The 23,736-nt window shown below is 44.3% G+C and overlaps 1 protein-coding gene across 1 annotated transcript in view; it reads left to right on the forward strand.

Moving 5' to 3' along the window:
- The window catches only part of PSMB4 (proteasome 20S subunit beta 4), a 47,526-nt gene that overhangs the window by 23,325 nt on the left and 465 nt on the right, over window positions 1-23,736 (forward strand). The window contains exon 6 of the mRNA XM_069650402.1: window positions 1,259-1,347. Coding sequence (XP_069506503.1) covers window positions 1,259-1,347 — 89 coding nt within the window. The remainder of the gene's footprint in view (window positions 1-1,258; window positions 1,348-23,736) is intronic.

The following is a 23,736-nucleotide window of genomic DNA, read 5'->3' on the forward strand; positions in this document are numbered from 1 at the left end:
ACTCTGCTGCTGCAAGATCCATTCTAGTGTCCCTTTTTTCATCTGCCTGACCCAAAATCTGGTGACCGCGGTCTGTTGCTGCATCATGCTGCATTCCGTTCTTCAAGACTAAGGACACTGACTCTTGGAAGAACTTACCTCAAGTTGCTTTGCTGTTCCTGTGTTGCTGGAGTGCGGACTTGTAAGTTTGGGAGTTCGCCCGTACACGTTGGCCCAGGCCTAACACCTTTGCCTTGAGGGACCTTTTCCCCAACAAAACACTTCCTCTGTAACTTTGGACTTTCTACAGCTTGTGCCTTGCTTGTTTGACCCTCTAATCCGACCGTTAGACACTCGTAACTAGATAGATATTGACTACTACAACCTCTGTGAAATAATTACAAGTATTTACCTGCTTTATGTTGGACTTGTTTCAATCATTTTTACATGAAACCGATATTCTGAAAGTTAGTGTTTTACTTAACTTTAGTAATACTTGTAGAATGGCAGTATGCAATTCAAAGTGATTTACTTAACGGTGAATATTGCATTAGTTCTAAGTAAATATAAAATAAACCATTATTTGTGTGTAGCTTTTAGTGTGCACGTATTTCTTTGGCCAGTTCTTTGTACTGCCTAAAGCCCTTCCCATGTGTGGTTCAGCCCTGTGTCCCAAGTGTGAAGTCCTACCCAAGCTGGACTTTTCAAACCCCCCCTAACAATATCCATTGCTATGCTATAAAATCCTTCCACCCACTCTTTACAGGTGGTTCTATTTATTCCCCCATCGCATCATCCGACTTGCTGTGTTGTGATAGTTTTTAGGTGTAATTATGGGAGCTTGTTTCCATTGGATGATTTTGTGAAAATGTTAATGCACGTTTTGAATAATTCTGCGCATTAAGCTGGTAGAGCCTGCCCGTTCACTAAATTAAGCGTATGATTGAGCTTAACACCTCTATTCATATTTCCCGTAACAAGGATTTTCAGTTTGATGGGAGGTACTACTATTATATTGACTGACTGCCATCTTAGGTTTCCTTAATTCATTATTGCAGTGTATTGTTTGCTCAACTGGTTTGCTGCTAGTTTTCAGTGACTGGCATTATGGCAGGTTAGTATACATACCAAGGGTTTTCATTGTGCACCATGTAATGCCTAACTAGACTGTGTTTCTCATTCCTTATATATAAAAAAAAATTATGTTGCAGGTAAAGCGTCCAGATTAAATGCAAACCATGACTGACCTTTTTTTTTTTTTTTTTTTTCTTCTTCCTAGTATGAAATTTCAACTGTGACCGAAAGTGGCGTAGAGATAGAGGGGCCGCTTTCTACAGAAACCAACTGGGATATCGCTCATCTAGTCAGGTAAAGTAGGGTTTTTTTTTTCTTTCATCAGCAAATGGCAAAAGGAGGGACTATTGAAAAAGAAAAGAACCAACCGATGCGGTAGGTCACCGCTCGTATAACAATTTACAACTTGTTTCATCTCTGTCTTCATCGATAAGCAGTTTTCATGCAAAAGACAAATTCCTTTTAATTGTGACACAAATTTGAAAATGTCTTATTCTGAGGTCGGAGTTGCACATTTGTACATTAAGTACGAACATTATACATTCAGTATATACATGACATTACCAAAACACAGGTTCGGAATTCAACTATATCTTGATGTCAGGTTCTTTCTGTTAATCTGTACCTCAACCATTCATCCAGACCAGTCACATTGAATTCTCGCCTAAATTAGACAATCTGAAGGGCCTAGGTGACCTAATCAGACTTATGCCACTTAATTAGCCTACACATGTTTCAACGTACAAAGTGGAGCTTGACTCACGGGTCCTAGTATATAGGTTAGATTATGTTGCTCCTGACTGATGTCACATGGCAAAGAAACTCGGACGAAAGCCTGCCCACGTCTTCTTCAGGCAGGGCACTAGTGTATAATGTGCGACTGTTACCGGCACTGGCATTTGGGTCATGCTAAAAGGTAAAACACTGCAGGATTTAATGAATCAACTATGCCACAATCTTTTAGAAATGCGCAATAAATGTGAACATTATCTGGACCGCATGCTGTTAAATTCAGCAAATAAGTACAGGCTCATCAATTTCTAGAGCCAATATTTTGAATCTATGCAAAAGTCCAGCGAGCGAAACCTCTGCCTGGTGAGTCGGGAGGATCGCTCAGGGGCAAATAGTTAATCTTGGAAGCAAGACTTTGCATAGCACCGTGGGTTCGAATCTGGGTCCTGCGCTTAGAGACGGATCTCCGGTATTAAGCGTGTTAAAAAAGATTAGTGTCATGTGCATACATAAGTCTGATATGTTTAAAATTGCTAAACTTGCTACCTAGTTCAAACATTTGTGGTCTTGTACTGATAGCTACCTGAAATGCTTTACCATATTTTGTTTGATCCTACACGGAGTGGTTCAGAAAAGCAAGCTTAAAGGCACAGCCAGATTACACTTAGTCTTGGACCAGTCTCAGTGCTAGAGCAACTGAGCAGTTGGACTTGGACTCAGGACGAGGTAGGCATTATGTGAAGTACAGTGAACAAGAAAACTCTTAGGAACAGGTTTGCACATGTGGGTATAAAAAGATTTGATTTGTTAAACAAAGTATAAAGTTCAGAACATTACTACAAAGCTTTAAGTACAGCACACTACTAGTTAAGTAAAATCACTATTCAGCATATGGACATCCTCCGTCTGGTAACTCCGTCTGCTTATCACTGTTGGACATAGGTATGAAGTTAATTTACAAACTACCTTGTATATTCTAATATGCAAGGAGAATTATTTGGAAGTAATTTCCAGAGTTCTGTCTGTTCTAGCCAGATGGCCGTATCAAGTAGGTTTGTAGGTTTTTACTCTGGCAAGTTCCCACCCGGTTGTCTAGATATGTAGAGTGTAGACTGCAAGGCCCCAGGCAACCATAAAGGGGTGTACTGATCTGATCTTCACCATGTATGGCATGGTGAAGTAGCACCTTTTTGTAAGGTAGGACTTTATTCCCAATGCAAGTCAATGGGGAAGGGCACTTAAAGAGATGTGGGCTATCACAGCTCCCAGAATCCGACTTGCAAAACCAACTATCCAGTGCAGAGAATTGGCAGCTAGGCTCCCCATAGATTTCGTTGCTGACGGTTCACAGGCTGCATGTGTTAAGATGGATTCCTAGAATTTGGGCTGGTGGAGAAGCCATCCTAGTTCTAGCGAAGAGGAAACTCTTGAGAGGTTAGCAGTCATAGCTATTCTCGGGAGAGTGCGAGTGGGGTCCGGGGTCCATAATGAGTTCACACATTGAAGCACACAATAATTCAATTTAGACAGGAATGTATAAAAACACTTATTCTAGGCCTTTACACAGTTGAAAATGAAACTAGCAGGTGATCCTATTGCACAATACTCAAACATCTATACATTCACCATAGGTTCCCAAAATGACTTAATCAACATAAGCGGTAATTAAATGAATGCAGTAAGGATGCTACCAAGTCACAAGTTAATTCTCCTTCAACAGTCCAATACCTAAGAAGAATGGGGCCTTGTTCCCAAAAAGTCACAGGATCCACAATGCTTCTCAGAATGTGGTCTCTATAGGTAAGTTCTAATTTTACTTGTGTTGGTGATTGTTCAAAGAAGATATTCAAAAAGGTTACTAGGTAAGTAAATAGTGTTCTGATCTTTCAGAATACTTCACACGCTCGAAGACCAAAAGGCAGTGGAATGGAATATTGGCATATAAAAGGGGTGGTTCCCATGTTATCCTATGGGGGACAGGGAAGGACAAATGCTTTGTTTACTTGCCCCTCTTGACTCTGATTTTCCCAGATGACTTGATCTGTTGACTCGAGGTTGGATTTCCTGCGGTGAGAGGTGCCTAGGAGCTGCAGGTGCGAGGATTAGTCTGGTCCGGTCCAGATGCAAGATGTAACCCCTGGTGGTGGAGAAATGCAAGATTCACCATTGCAGGCCTCTTCAGAACACTTCACAGAACGGGGCGAAGTAGAGTTTCAGCAATGGCCATCGCACACAGACGACAGCGGGCGTTCTACCAGTTGCGGTTGGAGAAGCTTCTCCAGGGCAGGATCCCTGGAGGCTGGGATGCTGAAATACACAGGGAAGGTGATTTATACCACAGGCTGGCCACCATCGAAGTTCTGGGTGTGACTGCGGAAAGGTGACGCTTCTGGCAAGGTAGCCCACGAGAGAGCTGGATAGTCCACTGGGTAGTCCAGGGACAGATGCGAAAGCTCAGAACGGCTGTATCCTTGAAGGCATTGAGACTAGTTGGTCCCACTAGTCCGAGGGCTGAAGCACTGCTCCCATTCTTCGGCGATCAGGTAGTCCAGCAGGGTTTTGCTGGCCAGGCCTAGGGGCCAGACACGGGAAGTGATGCCAAGCCTCTTCATGAGTAGTCTTCAGATTGTCAGTGGGCTGTTCGTCTAGAAGGAAGTCTTGGCACCAATTCTGGTCTTAAGAAATTGCTGCAGGAGTCTTATTTGTTAAGAAGAATTTCCAACTTGTATGTAATTCTCCTCACTTTTTAAGTCCCCTAAGCACTTTTTGCTGGACTATTGTATCTTTGTTCTTCAGCTTCTCCTGAGTGAGGTGGAACCTTTTTCCTCACTCCTTTTTCTGTGCATCTTGGAGTTAACTTTGATGGAGTCTGCTTTCCTCTGTCTTTTTCAGTGGCATCTGTATTTCACTGTTGCGCACAGCACCTTCTGTTCAGTGTTGCTTGGAGCTCCTTTGGTTTTATTTTATTTTCCTGTGCCAACTTAATGTTACCAGGATAGGGGGATACTTTTTATCCTATTATCCTACCTGCTTTTATTTATTTTATTTATTTATTTATCGGGGTAAGATTAGCCTTATGTGGAGGGTTGAGGGGACACATGTTATCCCTTTTCACCTTTCTCGTGTAACTTTCTAGTTACAGTGGCAAGTCTGAATGGCTGGTAGCAGTGGGTATTTTCTACTGGCTTTTGGGATTTTTGTCGCAGCTGCGGTAAAGGCCACGTGGGTCACCATTGACCAATTATGCCAGTCTTCTTTTTTTTTCACCACCTTACAGTGGCTTGCCTTTTCTTGAGCTTTCCTCTGTTAACCTGGGTGGGTGTTGTTTTGCTCACTCTTTTGTCTTCGCTAGGATCCCATTGGGCATCCTGCCCGGAGGCACCAGCATGTCTGGGAGGACAGGAAGCTGGGGGTATACTGAAACCCCTCAGGTATTTGTCCTCCGTCTGTCTGCTTGGATCCAGTTCTAAACTGAAGCCTGGCTGTCCCCTTGGCACAGCCACCGCTCAGTTTGAATGCTGATTGGCTGGGATACTGCATACAAGGCGAGGGTCTTGATGCTGAAGACGGAGTCCACCACTAGAAGATCCATTCCAAAGAAGAAGAAAGAGGACATCTGCAGCTACCTCCAGTGACCGCCAAAGCTGACTGAGTGACCGATGCTACTCCATCCCTATTTTCTGCGTGACCAGGAAGATCCAGACCTGAAAATGTTCGCACTGATGGGCCTAAACAGTTTTGAGACTATTTGCAGTTTGAGCCATCCCACAAAGTGCTACGATCTTCCAGGCCTGCAGAATCCAAATACCCTCGGACCTCTGGCACTGCTGCGGTGCGTCGCCTCGTCGAGCCATGTTCAGCCTGCAAACTTGTGGGCATCTTCCTGAGCCTACAGAGACTCCATCCTGATCGTAGACGTCCCTTCAGAAGAGTTGCGGACCGAGAGGAGGAAGACAGTCTGCTGGGTGACCACTGTCGAGCCTCCACAACCAAGTGCCACGAAGATCATCTTCTGGGTGTCCCTGTGATGGATCTGACTGTCCCTGCCAAATGTTCTCCCTCCAGCCGCCAAGGCAGAACCAGAGCTGTTATTCCCGTGGGGACCTGCCAGTGACATTGTTTTTCTTCAGCATAGAAGGTGCTGTCTTACCCCTGGATACTTACCTGGGCCGTTATTGTGTTGCTGATAGCACCCCAAAGTGACCCAACAAGCTCAGGAGGAGCTAAGACCTGAAATCCTTTTGGTGACCTTCTTGGCCCCCCTGAATCCTTTGAGTCCAATTCCATTACTTACATTTTTTTTACGAAAAAACCTCTTCTATTTGACAAGGGTCTGCCTTACTTTGTGTTGCCACCCAAGGGTCACTGGTTCCCCAGTGCCCCATCTGGCTTTTTGAGACACTTTCCCCAGATTGGTTTGGACTTCTAAAGGGGAGGCTTTCCTAGAGTTGTTAACTTACAAGTGCTGATAACTCTGTGAATGTTGGTTAATGTATGATTTGCTAACCTGAATTACTCTTGTACTTATTTGATTGTCATCTAAAGGTCTACTGTTTTGAAATGAGTATTGCTACAGCAAATATCTACAATCAGCAACGCGCCCCAGTCCAGTCGTCTGACTCGTGGTGTTCTGCAGTCGGAGGGTAGGCGTTTGCAGCAAGCTACCAAACATGCCTGGAAAAACGTTAAGCAAATCAGACATTACAACCTTAGGAAAAACTAAACATATGGCAAATCATCGGGATACCTCAGAAGAACGCAAAGCATCTGGAGTCGCAAATTGTAATGACTCTAATGCACTGTCTAAGAGAAATGCCCCTAAAATTGCAAAACCCATTGCTCAAAACTACCTGGCCAAATCAGATTTCTTTAAACCAGGTAACTAGTCAGAACAGCACTCGCCAGCCCCATTATCGTAAAAGGTATCTGCTGTTATTCATCACCCAAGTTCAACGTCAATTTCAGTTTACCATCTAATGCATCGATGGAAGCAATAGACGATAATTCGCTTCTAGACTTGTGTTATCGCCTATGCGGTGCAAATAGAGCGACCCTGGAAGCCGCCGCAGCGTGCAGCGCAGTACAACACGCTGAAAAAGCCCCCGAAACTTTGGAATTGGAACATTAGTCTAACAGCCCACCATGCCGGTTATCTAGTACACCTTCTCTTCTGCCGCTGTTTGCACCAACTCAACAGCAATCTGGCACCACCTTGTTTTCAGCAGAAGCTGAGCATGCGGAAGAACAGCGCACTCCTATTACTAAGCCATGTGTGATACCTGTTAACGTATACTGTCCGGGAGAACATAATGCAGAACATAATGCAATACCATCTGTGAGTCTAATGCATTTTGCACTTAAGATCTTAATAAAGCTTTGTGACGAAATATATTTACAATCCCAAAAGCACAGATTTTGGTATCACTTCTGAGTCACCACACCGATTGCCACAAATCAAATGTTCCTGATGTACCGAATGTACAGCACATTTCCATTAAATCTGATAAAAGTCCACTGCTTATTTCGAATAATGAGATCACCCGTAATTCTTACAACATCATGGAGTCCCCTATAATTTACCCGGCTTGCAAACAAAAATGATTGCGAACAAAAAAACAAACAACCTAAAAAAACACTACCGAACTGGCTAGTACCGAAGACGCTGAGGAAATTCATAGTCAGCCATTGAATTCTACACCAACTTCACTAAATGTTTTAAAAGAGAAATCTAGACGGGCAAGAAAATGTAAAAATCGTAGAAAGAAAAGTCAGTCCCAGAAAATGGAAACTTTGACCAGTTGTGCACTGCAGGAAAGCAAATCCAGTGGTGGGCAGTCTGAAGTGACGAATGTATCATTAATTGACCAATCTGTTCAGGAATCCAAAAACATGGAATTTTCCCATGCTTTGGTTCCAGTCAAAGGTACCAAGAAAATGAACCACGCAAGAGAACACATATCGGGATATTCTCCAAAATGGCTGCAAGACCACACTAAATAATAGTGGTCGCTACTTGTGAAGGAGCCGATGGCCAATCTAAAAAATGTATAAACCGATCTGCATTCCTTGCCATCTGCTCTAAAATTCCAGCGCAATCAATCATCTGATATAGAGTTAATTCAACCATTGAGACAGTCATTTGGAGCATTTACTTTTATACACTGTGTCCTTCCAGCTACTGCTACCCTTATACGGTCACAGGAAGAGTCCTTGGACTTCCTTGGATTTGAATTAGATGCCCCTACTCCGGAACCGGCGGTTAAACAACAATGTGAGCATTGTTGTCCACCTAAATTCACCACATCGAATGCTAAACCTAAATCGACAGCCCTAACGAGTGAAAATCAAGCTGGTTGGAAGTGGCTAAAGCAATTAGTCAGCCAGATGGAAACATTGCAACAATGAAAAACATCTATTGTAGTCTGGAATATGTGTGGTCCTGTTCATTTAATTAATCTAGGTGTCTCCCTGGACTTTCTTGTGAACTTGCCTATAATTCTATTACAGGAAACATGGCTTTTAAGCGGTTTCCACATTGATATCCATAGGATCTTTCAGCGACACGCCAAAAAAGGCGTTAGAGGGAGACCCTAGGGGGGGCTTAATTGTGGGTATTAGTCACCGATTTAATACTATTGAGATTCCCTCCCATCTAGCATTTGACAACGTGCTGGCCATCCAGATAAAAACGCACCCAATGCTCCCAATATTTTGAAAATTAATGTATACAACACCCCTGGTCGTGACTGCCTGAATGAAATCCATGATGCCCTCGACCTAATTCTTTCTGAATCGCTCACTCGTGTGGGGAACGACGTGGTTATCTTGGGGGTGTGATTTTTAAAAGCCCAATGTGGGGTCAATACAATGAAAGCCAATTTTGAAAACCTCTGTCCGGCCAACGTTAAAGTAAAATCGGAATAGCAGGGGTGTAAAATGGTCCAACTTTTTGAAAGATTGGAACATGTGGGCACTGAATGGCCGCACCATTAGTGATACACCAGGCAAATGCACATGGATTAGCGGCAATAAAACTGCCACTCTTTACTATATCTGTGGCAATACACCCGCTTTTGATTACATATGTGACTTTGAAGTTACAGAAATGCCAAATAGTGATCATGATTTAATTCATACCAGTTTGGCAATTCCCCTTCAACATCTTGGTGAAAAGGGTCCCTTGAACATAGGTGTATCTAATGGTGGTACTAGAATCAAGTGTAATGTGTCTAAAGCAAAGAAAATGTTAAAAAGAATCTGTCATATGATTGACCATCTTGAAATTGTTATCGAGAATATGAACTGCAATGAAATTGAAAATCTCATAGAAAACCACTAGTGAGTGTTGCCTCTGTTTAGTGGTTCTCTAGTGGTGGCTAATGGCAAGAAGTGTAACATTGCATACGACTGTGAACTTCTTGCAATTAGACGTTTACACTGCAGAGAACTCTGCCGTTTAGAAAGACACCTGCCTACGAATATCTATACTATGCTAAGGAGAAAACGGATTAATATGTATAGAGGGCGAGGCAAACAGAGAAAATTTGAGACGCTCAATAAGAAATGGCAAAATATGATGTGTGTTGAAAGGGGGCGATTCAAAGTCTGTGTGGAATATGTTAAACAAGGTTCGAGGTAATACTCTTCCCCAAACGCTGAATGATAGCGGCGAAGACAACTGCGTAGCATTCCTCACAACCACCATGTATCAAGACTCTCCAGATACCATTCTTGGCCCTAGGTCTAATGAATGGCCTTTGACGTTCACTAGATGGGACCTCATAAAAATTATTTCCAAGCCTAGGAATTCAAGGGCCCCAATGGCCTTGCCTCAATGGTAATAAAATATGACCCTGTCAGGTGGGATAAAATGATTTGTATTATTTAAGAAGGTATGCTCTGAAAAACAAATTCCAGTGTCTTGGTTAACATCCATTCTTATCCCTGTCCATAAAGCGGGATCTAGAACCATGCCCGAGAATTATTGTATACCATCACTTCTTGATTTCACCAATATAGTTTATGCCGCCATTGTGCTTGATCAGCTACCATGATTTTTCGCAACCGCGAACACCGGTAGCTAAAATCGCACTTTTGTTCAAGATGGCGCCTTAAGCCCCTTTGCTTAAACAGCTCCTGGTCTTCATTTTTCGCCATTTCTTTTTGGAAAGGTCCTTCTAGTGTTTTTGTCTGCGTGCCAAACTCAGTTTGGTCCCTTTGTTTCTATGCCTTTGGCGGGCTTCAGGACTGAAGACCGCCTCTGGATTCTGAGTGTCTGGGGTGGGCAGGAAGTGAGGGAGGTGTCCGAAACTCCCTGTGCTTAGTCTCCTAGAAGACCCAAATGCACTCTGGCCTGATTGGCTGGCTGACTGTCCGGCAAGGACAGCCAACCTGCTGGGTGAGTGGCATCTAGCCTGGAATGAATGGGAGAAAACTGTTTAAAAGGCGAGTCTCTAGGGCTGGAAAGCAGAGTCGACCACTGGAACGAAAGAACTGAAGACGAGCTGGAAAAGGACGGCTGCTGCAACTCCTGGACCGTTGGTTTGCCCGGTGAAGCCCTGCTGCAGGTCCGAATTGCCAAGTTCTTCTCGACGGAGAAGCCCCTTCAATGACACATTTTTCCTTTTGAGTTGGTGGGACCGATCAAAACTCGTAAGCCACTTAGATACCATTCTCGGAGCTGGTTAGGATTAACCAGGAGGAAGGACACCATCTTGTGCGCTTGAATTACAGCTACTGGAACTGAAGGGACTCCATTTTTGTCTGCGTTTTTCGACAATCCCGTGCAGTGCAGGAGTCCCCCCGACGTCGTCCTTCTTGTCCCCACGACTGAGGCTCAGGAACCGTGAGATATGCAGGAACTGCTAGGAACCAATGCCTTTTGCTGAATCTTGTTCTTCATATTAAGGTACTGTGCTAACCCGATTGAGAGAACTTCTTTCGCAGTGAAAGTTCGCAGAACTTTCCCAACTTGCAGGCCTAATCGGCTTGTGACCCAACATATTCTTTTTCGTACACACTACTTCTGAGAACTTCGGCAAAGACTTTACTGTTTACTACAAGAACTTCTCTTTCCTATCCAAGACACTCGTCCCCATTGGCTTTGGCCTAGGCCTATTGAACTGAATCGAGTCCTCTAGTGAACTAAAACTATTTGCACTGCCTAAAAGTATTTGTGATCTATTCTGCCAACGTGTGCCTTTTTACTCCCATTGAAAGTAACTGAAATGCCATTTTGTTACTATTTCATGGGAGCCTAATTTGTTCAGAAACTTATGGGTTTGATATTGAAGTGTTTGTGTATAATTTGCTTCCTTCTAGTGAATGTTTTCTAAATGATTGTGTAATGAATAAGTGTTTTGCCAAGAAACCTTGAGTGCAAGTGTCTACTTGAACCACTGTGATTGTAAGACCTCTGCGTAACATCCTTGTACTGCTCACGTTCCCTCTTGAGATAAGCCTGGCTGCTCAGCTCGCTACCACAAACCGTGTAGTACAGACTTACACCAAAGGTTGGTTTTGCTTACACCTGTAGTCTTAATTGTATATGGTGGCCCAGAGGGTACTGCATGCAATTCTGCCTAAGAGTAAGATACAGCGGGCCAAACAAATTGCGATGTTGGTGCACAGCTTTGTGTTGTATTATGCTGGTTATTCACTAAGGGGCATTGTGATACTGTATACACAGTGGTTTATTCCAGTGGTAGCATATGGATTGGAAGCTTTGACTATTGAAAATCTTACTTGGTTGGATAAAGCTGAAAGCCACTTTTAGCGAACTGTACTGGGCCTACCTCCTACATGTCCAATCCAACACTTTGTGTGGAATTTTGCCTTACATCCCTCAAAGCCATTATTTTGCAACGATGTGATCTCCTCCCACTGAAAGCATATTGTCATCCAGCGAGTGCGATGCTAAAGATCTTGGGAACTAACATCATTAAGATACACAAAGATAAAGCCCTGACCAAGTATGATGTGTTGGGGTTTATACCACAAGCTTAATTGGTCAGTAAACCGTGCATGCTGCGGTAGATATAATGCTGTTAAGTCTGCATTTAAGAAATCCCTCCAGAGAAGAGATTGGGTAGACCACTTTAATCATGCGAGTAAGCTACACAATTACATCCACCTGGAAGGCATAGTCTATACCTTCCTTAAACCACAGAGGTATCTGATACGTTGTCCTAGTCCGTTGGTATGCAGGTTTCGCCTCCTTTAAGAACAAACCAACTACCCGTGAGAGCCACATGTGGCACACAGTGGCGACTACCACCTGACCAACGCTATTGTCGAACTTGCAAAAACAGTGCAAATTTGGAGACTGTTAGTCATATTCTAACTGCATGTCTTCTCCAACCATTGTATGTGACTATGTATGGATAATATGTTCATCCGCTAAATTTTATTGCTATGGTACATTTCTGGCACTTATGCCTAAATTCCCCACAAGAATCCCTACACATTGCTATGTACAAAGTATGGTCTGCTGCAGAATCCACTTAGGATTCTACTGTATGAATTAGTCATGTGCTGCTCCATTTTGCTTTCTGAATTGATCCCACTCATTGATTAGAACTCTTTATATTATATTGTATGTAAATGTATGATTGATGAATAGTTTTTTTTTATATGAAAAGTTTATTTAAAGAAACTTAAGTTGTAAAAGTTTGTTATGAACTAAAAAAACTATGACAATAAATACATTAATATGTAACCCCCAGCACTCCACATAGGGGTGTGTGTGCTGGACCCATAAAGTAAAGATAAGTAAGACAGGGGTCATCTTACTATTCTTGGGAACAGTAGTTCACCCAAGAAAATGTAGTTAAACATTAAGTCCAAGGGACATCTCAGTGGCACTGCACAGAAGGTGTTGTGTCACCATACAAAAGGTAGATGCCTATGGAGTTTGTCAGACTCCAAAAATAGAGGCAACACACAATCCAAATCGGGTCAAAACACATGAGGGAGTGAGAGAAAGGTCTTGCTCGCTCCAGGGTTACAATTAAAAAGTCCTAAAGAAGTCCAGCAAAAGAGCTTGGGTTCTCTAAGGTCAAAGAGAATTAGCACAGAGATGAGAATTCTCCCCAACACTCGTTTCTCTGCCCCGCCCCCCAACTAAGGGACGGGAGGATTTAATCCACTCCTGGATGAATCTCTTGTTCCAGTCGTTCATACTTTCTGGATCGACCATCAGCAGTTTGGTGATTGCATCCTAACCTATGCTCAATGGTAAAATCAAGCCCTCCATCTACCATTTAGATCTACCATCTAAATCATTTTGGATTTTGCCTCTTCCTTAACCATCTCAAGGGTTGGTGATCAGTTTGAATAAGGAAAGTAGAACCATACAAGTATGGCCTATACTTCTTGAAAGACAACACTCATGCTCTATAGTTGCCCACCTTGTTTGACGGTCCTTCAGTTTCCAACTGATGAAGCAAATGGCATGTTCTCTGCCTTGCTCATCCAGTTGACTTAAGACTGCACCTATCCCTGTGTTAGAAGCATCTGTTTGTACTATAAAGGATTGGTTATAATCAGGAACTCTTAAGACTGGAGCTTTGCAGAGGGCTTGTTTTAGCCCTGTGAATGTCTTGGCACACTCCTCATTCCATCTGACCTTCTGAGGAAATGACATTCAGGGGAGAAGCTATGGTCCCATAGTTCTCAATGATATTTCTGTTGTACCCAGTGAAACCTAGAACGTCTTTCACTTGGGGTCGAGTAGTGGGGGTGGCCCAGTCCTGTACAGCTGGTACCTTGCTGGGCAAGGACCTAATCTCACCACTTCTACCTCATGTCCAAGGTAGACCACTTTGGTCTGACCAATTTGGCATTTACTTGCTTTTATGAGCAGATGGGCCTGTTCAAGAGCCTGCAATACATATCCAAATGATGAAGATGGCCTTCTCAATCGGTGCTGAACACTGCTATGTCATCCAAGTATGCCACCAGAAGTCCTCCAACCCATTCAGAACTTGGTTCACCATCCTTTGGAATGTAGAAGGTGCATTCTTTAGTCCAAAAGGCATAACCCCAACCTGGTATAAACTTCCTGGAGTGGAAAATGCAGTTTTCCCCTTGACCTGGTGTGTCAGTCCTATTTGCTAATAGCCTGAGGTTTAAGTCAAATGTGCCGAGGAACATCAGTTTCTCTACCAGCTCATCTGTCCTTGGTAAAGCATGGGCATCTGTCTACGTGATTGCATTTAGAGCTCTATAGTCAACACAGAATCTCAATTCATTGGTTCCTGCTTTTGAAACTAGTACAACTGGACTAGCCCATGGACTGTTAGATGGCTCTATAACCCAGAGGTCAAGCATCTTGTTAACCTCCTCCTTTATGAGTTCTACATAATCAGACATTCTGTAGCCCCTGCTTTTAACAGGGAGATTGTCACTAGTGAGGATATCATGCTGGCCCCATGGGGTCAAATCTGGTGTCAAAGAAAACAGGGAGGCAAACTGACTTAACTGAGCTTTGTACGCCGCCTCCTACTGCAGAGTCGGATCTGGAGATAGTTTTGACTACTTTGGTTCTCTAATCTGAAGGGTGCCTCCTGAGGTGATCAGGGAGAGGCTCACTCACCTCTTCTTGATCAGAGGCTAGAAGCAAAGCTCCCAGTTCTTGGCTAGAGACATAGGCCTTCAGACGGTTGGTGAGAAAGACCGTACGGGGCCTCCTTGGGGTTGCCCAAGTTCACTAAATAATTAACCTTTCGAAGTTTGACTACAACTTGAAGGGTCCTATCGATTTGTCCTGTAAGGCCCTCTGCCTTGTAGGAACCATAACCAATACTAACTGGTCTGGAGTAAACACCACCATGTTGGCCTTCTGGTCATGCCAATGTTTGACCAGAGCCTGACCAGCTTTTAGGTTTTCCGTTGCTTCCGTCATCGAAGTACCATCCTCCTCCTGTGGCCTAGCACATAGTCGGTGACACAGACTGGCTTCAGGGATGGAGGACTCTCCAAACCCTCTTTAATCAAGGCCAAGGGGCCTTTGACTGGGGGACCGTAGAGGAGCTCAAAGGGGATGAAGCCCACTCCAGCTTGAGTCACCTCTCTGTAAGCAAATACAAGGCATTAGAATGTCTCATTTTCTTCTCCGGGGTTCTTCTAAGGCACCTATCGTGCTCTTCATTGTTCTGTTAAACCTCTCTACCAACCCATTTGTTTGAGGGTAGTCGGCAGTTGAGAACGTGTAAGTTACTGCACAGTTCTTCGACATGGTCTGCATGTAGTGGGACATACAATTGGATCCCCTGTCTGAGATAACCTCCTTAGGAAACCAAACGCTGGTAAAAATACCAAGGAGGGCCTTAGACACTGCTTGAGCGGGGAACAGTCCTCCTAGGTATAGCCTCATAGTCCCTGATTGCATGGTCTCCACAACCAATATAAATCGATTCTCTGAGGAAATAGGAGGATCTAGGGGGACCAACAATGTCAATCCCCACCCTCTCAAAAGGAACTCCCACCACTAAAGGTGTCGCATTCTTGGATCCACTTTTGCCAGAGGTCTGGCATGTGTGGCAGCTCCTACAATGTTTGGCAACACCTGCACCAATCTTGGGCTAGTAAAAGTACAGATAAAGCCTCTTTGGTCTTCTTCAAGCTCAAGTGACCAACCCGAGGTGTCTCCTTTGCTAGTTGTAGTAGCTTAGATCTCACCTCCTGGGGTACTACCAGTCTCCTTAAGTCCCCTGGGGTAGATTCTGTAGGCTCACTAGAGGAGTCCATCCTCCCAGGAGAGTCTGCTTCACTGGCTCTTGCCCGTCCAGCTGGGAAGCTGTTGTCTCAGGCCTTCTATAGAGGAACACACTCTGTCCTCTGCTGAAGCCCTAGAGGGCCCATCTTCTGCAAGCAAAGTCTGCAGCTCGGGATGGTCTCTAGGATCCAGATCTTCCAAGCAGGGAAGGATCTCCTCCAGTTCTGTTTCACCATTAGCTGGGTTTTCAGGGGTTGGTTCGTCCACCCCCTCAGTTTCAACTGGGGATGGGTTCCCTGGGGTGACCTCGGACTGTCCTCTCTGGGAAGTCCTTTTCTTCAGAGCAGGATTGGGTTTGCAAACCCTTTTTCCTTCTATAGGCTCTGGATTTCTCCTTGGTCTCTCCACTTTCTAGAAGTGGAAGGTTGGCCTGTCTGCTGGTTTGAGGTACTAGATTCCTCCCTTACCTCAAACTGAGAGTCTCTTAAAGTTGCCTCTCTGGCCAATCTTTTCAGCTCCTGTTTCCTTTTGCTGGGAGGGCTGGGGGTACTGGAGACTACTCCAAGAGTTTTCAAGTCATTCCCCAACAAAACTCTCCCAGGTACTTCAGATTGTATTTTAACAGGAATGTTTACAGCCATGTTATTGCACTGGATGAGGGCTGGCAAAATAAGAACCATGTGGATAGGGCCTCCAGCAAGTTTAGTGGGCCCTTTCGTTGCCTTGGCTACATCAGGTTTGAAGAAGCTTTCATCAACCACTGTAATGCTGGCCCCAGTGTCTCTGATGGCAGGAGTCTCCTGGCCATTTACAACTACATTGTCCTTAGATTGTTCTGTGTTGTCGGGTATGGTGTTATATATATTCTGTTGTTCCCACAGACCCAAGGACACTAAAGAAACACTAGCTTAAACTCCAATGAGGTCATCAGCTAGTAAATGAAAGTGAGCACCTGTCATTGGAGCTTCCTCCTCTAGAGTGAAAGCTAAGGAGACAGTGTGGACCCCTGAAGGTTTACCCTTACGTCTGGGATCCCCTTTCACGTAGTCGCCAGACCCACAAACCACACATTTATCAAAGCTTTGCTGGAATGGGGGTCTCCGGTGACCTCCCTCTGGTTTAGCTCCAGATGTTTCACTAGCCCTATGTTTTCCATGAAATTTACCCTTGTGGTTTTTGTGGCCCTCTTTAGGTGGTGGAGGGTTAGATTTCTTTACTATCTTACTTGTGCCCCACCCCCCTTCATCCTTTTTCTGAGTCGCCCTTATGAGTGGGACTGTTGGCTACCCATAAGTCGGCAGCTTGAGCTAGTCTCTTGAGATCAAGTTCCTTAGAGTCAGTCAGGCGCTGTCTCGGTTCATGAGAGCAGGCATCAAAATGTTATTTTAATAAAAACAAATTCCGCATTCCTTCAAAGGAGTTTACTTTGTAACCCTAAACCCAACCATCAAGTTTTTCAGGCCCTCACAAACCCAGGTTGTTATGGTCTCTGTTGGGGAGATTCACAGAAATGAAAATATACTAATGCCTTTCTACCTTAGAGACAGACCCCTAGCTCTTTTGCTGGATTTAAGAACTTTTAATTTTCATCATGGAGAGAGTGAGACCTTTTTCCCACTCGTGTTTTTTATTTGAGTTGAACTCTGTTTCTTTTGGTTTTGGAGTCTGACAAACTCCATAGGCATCCTCTTTTTACATTGACACACATCACACTCAGTGCAGTGTCACAGATAAACCCTTTGGATTTCTGCTAAGGTTTAAATACTTTCTCTTGGAGAACTACTGTTTCCAAGAGTAGTAAAGTCAAATCGACTTTACTTACACTTTTCTGTTTGTAGACCTAGCACAGCTTCCATAGAGTGCTGTAGGGGTTACTTAGTATCCCCTTTGTCTACCTTCTCAAGTTACATTTTAATGTTACCCTTTCTACAATTAATGGCTGGTGGCAGTAGTTTACTTTTTCCTACCATTGTGTGTTTTTACTGTGGGCTGCGTTCGCAGCTGCAGTGTAGTACCAATGGGTGCCCATTTTGTCAAAATGGTCCCGGTCTTCTTTTTTCACCATTTCTTGTTGGAAAGGTCCTTCTTGAGATTTACTCTGCGCGCCAAACCAGGTTTGGTCCCTTTGTTTGTTTTGTCTTTGGCTGGATTCACTGTCAAGCCCGCCTCTGGCTCCAGCGTGTCTGGCAGGGCAGTAAGCGAGGGAGGTTCCCGAAACTCCCTTTGCTTAGTCTCCTTGGTTACAGGAATTCACCCAAAGGTGATTGCAGGACAGCCACCCTGCTGTATGAGTGACAGGTAGGCTGCGAATGAATGGAGACGACATGCATAAAAGGCGAGGTATTTTGCAAGGAAGGCAGTCGACCGCTGGATGAAGGAACCGAAGAAGCTGCTTTCTGTAACCTCCTGGGCCGTTGGTTTGCCCGGTGCAGCCCTGCTGCATGGCTGAAGCTCTGAATTTCTAATCGACTAGAGAAGCCCTGCCAGGATGACTTCTCCCTGGGTTGGTGGGACCAATCGGCCCCAAGACTAACTTGATTGGAAACACACTCTCTGCTGGCTGTACTTCATTGCTGCTGCAGGAACCAAGTGCCAGGGGACAGGAACACCAGAATCCAGTGCATCGCCATTAAGCCGGACCCAAGCTCCAGTAAGATCCTCCGGACTCCCTCGAAGCAGTACTGACCAGGCCTGAGCCACAGTGCTGGACCCCAGAAGCAAGGAAAGTCCACAAAGTGTCAAAGAGCCGCGGTAGTGCGATTTGCGAGTAGCTGAAAACGCAAAGTGCTGCTGATCTGAATTTTGCACATTGCTGCTGCCGACCTTCAAACTGTAGTGCAGGAGTCACCAGGAGTCTTCCCTCTTGTCCGCACGACTGAGGCCCAGGAGCAACAGGATCTGTAGAACTACAACAGGAACAGAAGCCAGCTGGAACCTTTTCTTCAGACTCAAGGTACTGTGAACTAAGGGGTACTTATCTCTTGTTGTGTGTAGGTTGTCTGCTCTCACTGGAGACTTGCATTGGCTCCCCTTTGCAGAGTTGCGAGCAGCTTTGCCATTCACAAGTCTCCCAGCTTGTGGCCCAACAGTGATTTCCTTTACAACTTAACTCTCTTTAACATTGTGCAAGACCTTTGTGCTAATATTCAAGAAGTGGCTCAGCTCCCCTAGACTTTGCTCCACTGACATTGGCTGTCCTGGCTCCCTGAAGACTCTTCTTACCCTCTGACTTTGTGTTTAACTGTCCCTCCAAAAAGCCATACATACCTTACTTGTATAGCTGGGAAAGGGTTAACCTACATTGCAATGGGGGATTCTAAAGTGCTTGCCTGTGTGAGAAACGTGTTAACCATTGTTTCCTTCCCCTAACCTTTTCCTTATTTGCCATAACTTCAGTATTACAATCTAAGTGTGAAAAGTGGTCTATTAATAAAGGGTGTAGGAAGTATCTGTGTGCCATCCCAAAAGGGTATCTACTTTATTGAAACTGAAGGAGTGTATTTAAGTGTTGCATATTGCTCCCTTCTAAAGAAGGTTTATTTTAAAACAATGTTAAATTAATAATTATTTTAATCAAGAAACCTTGAGTATAAGTGTTATTTAAATACATGTCACTGTGACTCTCTGTCGCAAACCTACAGCTCACATTGGCCCCTTTTGAGATATGCCTGGCTGCTCAGTCACACTAACAACTTGTGTAGTGCAGGCCTATACCAAAGGTTGGGGTTACCTATTGCCAAGAGGACAAGGCTGGTGTAGTCTCCCACAGGGTTACTACATACAATCTTGTTTAAAAGTCACCAAACCTTTTCAGGTATTGAGAAGGAGTCTTCCCAAATCTAGCAACAAGGGCCTGTTTTGACGAGTTCATAATCTTTCCTGTCTGTAGCACTCAATTCCATAATATTATCAAAACCATTCTGGGGGAACCTAGACCTGATCCATGCACCTAAATCATTCCCTCAAATATTCTGCAAATCATAAGTGAATTCAAATGTACTCAACCAATCCAACACAACAAGTTTAGGATCCTACATACTTGCAGCCTCTTTTGGTAAGCGAGGTCACTTGGGACTAGTAGACCAAGAGGACCATGTGAAGGAAGCGGAATCAATTGACATCTTTTTCACATACTTGTGTTGCATTTCCCTCTCTCTGAGTGTTAGGCAAGATTGTATGCAGTACCCTTTGGGTGCAGTACAACAACCCTGACCACCTGGCAATAGAAAACCATCCTTTGGTACACAGGTTGGTAGCGTGTGGAGCAGCCAGGCTTATCTCAAGAGGAGTCGATGTGAGCTGGGGAGCTACAGAGATTCACAGTGACAAGTATTCAAATAAACTCTTACACACAAGGTTTCTTGATAAAAACAATTATACATGTCTCTGTCAGTTAGAATAAGCCTTCTTCAGAAGGGGGCAATATAAAACACCACACAAATATACTTCCAAAATACGCTCTTAGTTATCTATCTAAATCAGGAAATACCCATTTAGGATTACACACAGGCACTACCTACACCCTCAGGTGACTTCAATAGCTAGGGTGCTGTTGACATAAAATCACTGTTGCATTTAGACTATTCTTAGGAGTACTGTTAAAGAGAAGAGAGTTCAGAATGAAACAAGTATTCACAAAGATATTGTCAAGCAGGTATGTACTTTCAATACAGCCCCCAATGCAAAGTCAGTTAATCCTTTCCTGGAAGGAAGGCAAAACACATAAGCAGAAGAGAAGAGTCATTCAGGGTGCCTAGGCCAGCCAATGTTAAGTTAGCAAAAGTCAAAGTGAGCTGAAGCACTTCTTGCAGGTAAGTAGAAAGTATTTTCCAATGTCTAAAGTCTTTGTAGAATAGAAGAAAATCAAAGTAGGGCCACAAGCTGATTAGGCTTGTGAAGTAAAGAAGCTGGCAGCAACTCTACACATGCAACCAAGCAAGTCTCCAACGAGGACAAGTGGTTACACAACAAGAGGTACGTTCTTTAGACTTTGCAGTACCTTTTAGGTTGAAGAAAAAGTGCAGCAGATGACTTCTTTTTCTGTGCAGCCCTGCAGATCTTGCTGTTCCTGGGCCTCAGTCGTCGGGACAAGAGGGAGGACTTCTGGGGATACCTGCACTGCAATGGGACGGTCACCGCTCGCAACTGGCAAACTTCAAACAAGTGGCTGTTGGGTGTTTCAGCTCCTCGCGTCTACCGCAAATAGCAACACTGCGGGTCCTGGCTGTCGAGATGGGCTTTCCTTGCTTCTGGGGTCCCGCACTCTGTTGAGGGGGCTCAGGCTCGGTCAGTCTTGCTTCCTGGGAGCCCGGAGGATCATCCTGGATTTCTTGGCCAGCTTAAAAGCAACGCACACAAACTGGTGTTCCTCTCCCTGGCAATCCGGTTCCAGCAGCGACTGCAGTGGATACTCCACCAGCGTTGAGAGGATGTCCAGGTGGCTAACTTTGGAGTTGATTGGTGTCACCATCTCAAAGGGAGAAGTCTTCCTTGCGGGAGCTTCTCTGTCAATACGAACTTGGTGTTTCAGCACAGCAGCAGGGCTTCACCGGGTAAACCCAATGGTCCAAGAGTTGCAGCAGGCGCCCTCTTCAAGTTCTTCTTCAGATTCCTTCATCCAGTGGTCGATTCTGCCTTCCAAGCCAAAACGTCTCACCTTTTATGCAGCTTGCTCCCATTCATTCCAGCCTAGCTGTCGGTCACCCAGCAGAGTGGCTGTCCTTGCCGGACCGTCAGCTGGCCAATCACCACAGAGTGCATTTGGCTCCTAGGAGACTCAGCACAGGGAGTTTCGGGCGCCACCGCCAGACACCCTGGTGCCAGAGGCGGGTTTCACTCTTGAAGCCCGCCAAAGACAAAGCAAACAAAGGCACCAAACCTGGTTTGGCGCGCAGAGTAAATTTCAAGAAGGACAACAATGGGAAAAAAAAGACTAGGGCCATTTTGACAAAAATCCAGCAAGGTTGCTGGGGGCCTCTTAAGGTAGAGGGAGTAAGCAGATTCTGAGAATTCTCCCCAACACAGAGCCTTCTCTCTGTCTTTGGTCCCTCACCTCATATTTGCCACTTATGCTCTACTTACATCTGTGGCTCAGCTCGAGTCCCTCTGCATTGACTCTTCCCCAATTGACCAGTTCGCCTTCAGTCCGTGGGGCACCTGCGGGGACCAGAAATGAATTTCTTCTAAGGGGCATGATCTTCTGGCTAATGGTTAAAGTCCTTGATAAGTCCGAGAGTCCAGATCTGGGCCCAGGTCGACTGGAACAGAACCACCTGCACTGCTACCAAAATGTGCATTAGCGCCTTGGAGCATCTTGTGCTCGATGGGATTGCCAACAAGCTGCTCAGATCCAAATAACCAGACAGACTCCAAGAATATGGCAAGTACTACTTTATTATCAGCTCAACAAAGTAGGGCAATCTGGTGAACAAGGAATGTAGTCCTTGCCCTTCAATTTTGATCATACAAAAGCTTTATACCTCAAACAGCATGATCTGTGATGTCATCTTACGTGGCAAACTGTAAAACCTATTGAAGGGAGGGATTGGTTAAGGGAACATATATACCTATAAATCATATTAGTAATATCACTGAATGATCCTTATCTAGTAGGCACCCCTTGAACCACCTCTTAATACGTATAATAAAGATTATAGCAGAATAACAGCAGCGGGTTGGCCTGTGCAACATTGTAAAGTATGTTGCTAAATAAACCCTCTGATTGGTTGGCATTCTCTCCCAACCTTGGACCTTCGGCTTGTTAGCAGCACATAAGCTAAACGACTCTGGTGCAGAGAACAATATCAGACTACTACCCACTTGCCCAATTAGTCGATCTCTAATAAGTCAGGCTACAAGCCAAGGCTGCTTCTTTATAGTTTACTTTGCAGTCTGTTCTCTGATATGGAGTGTATATACACCATTATCTTCGTATCGAGCTTAATGAATAGCCTTTGTCTTCGACTTCTGAATCACGTGTGAGTAGACCACACTTTTGTCCATTTCGACCTTTTATTTATGTGCTATTTAATTCATTTAGTCTGGGTGTCATTTCTCCTCTTGGCCTCTGGAGGGCGTGGTTGCTCCACCTCACATAAGCTTTCTGCTGTGCATTACTTGGCACTTCTAAATGTTTTCTTCTCTGCTTAATCTAAGAGAAATATGGCTTATCCTCTTGAGTCCCTTTGTGCCTTGCAATTATTCCTTGATGTGGCATACTTGATCCCAGGCCAATAGACTTCCTCTTTATTCCTCACATAAAGCTGTTTTTCCAGCGTCTCCGGAGACTGCAGCCCTGGCCTTGTCTCGCAGGTAGCTCGCTTGTTTTCAACACGAGTCCGGCATCCATCTTTTTCTCATGGCCGCTTTAGTCACATTACATTTTCTTCTGCAGCAAGCTTCTATATGTCTCATCTACCTTGTGTTTTCTACGTATGTACATTCACTTTGCCTCCACTCATTTATTTATTTGGTGCACATGATTTCTTTATATTTGGTCACATGTTTCTCTTGTTATTTTTGTTACATCTTCGTTCATTAAGTGCATATCGTTTCAGTGCGTCTTTGTGTCTTTCCTTCAATACATCGCTCTGCTCTCATCCGATTTCACGTATAGCTCTTGGATGTCCAAAGGTGTGTGCAAACATCCTTTCACCCTTTCAGTGGCTATGTGACTGTCTGAGTGCATATCTTCTCTCATACACTCGATGCAGTATTGGGACAATACCTGGTGTCGCACATACGGCTCTTCTACTGATGTTACAGTATGACTGAGGTGAGGGTGGGGTGAGGGTGGGCAGAGTATCAGTGAATACACGTCTGCTCCTCTACCAAGGAGAAAATGTTGACATGCAAGTTACAAAGCAAGCTGAAATGCATGGCTCTTAAACCTCCCGCCCTTCTCCCGTTTGTAAACTGAAGAGATCTTCCATGTATTCCATAATGAGCCTGAGACCTGGCAATTCAAATTGTTCTTGTTACTTCACAACTGTTCACGGGCTAAGCTATTAATTCACAGGCCCATTTGTTGATTAATTCATTAATGTTACTAGGTCTGTAAGTAATAAAATGTTGCATTGTGCAATGAAACAAATCTGCACGATATCGCGGAATTTTAACCCGGAAATGGCACGTCGAATAATTTGAAAAGGTTAGAAAGATTCCTATTTTCTGCACACCCACCAAGCCGAACTGTTTCTGCACAGACTATAAAGATAATGGGCACATTTTGACAT

Source organism: Ambystoma mexicanum, chromosome 1p (genome assembly GCF_040938575.1).
Source record: "Ambystoma mexicanum isolate Mex_15411 chromosome 1p, UKY_AmexF1_1, whole genome shotgun sequence".
NCBI classification, from domain to species: domain Eukaryota; kingdom Metazoa; phylum Chordata; class Amphibia; order Caudata; family Ambystomatidae; genus Ambystoma; species Ambystoma mexicanum.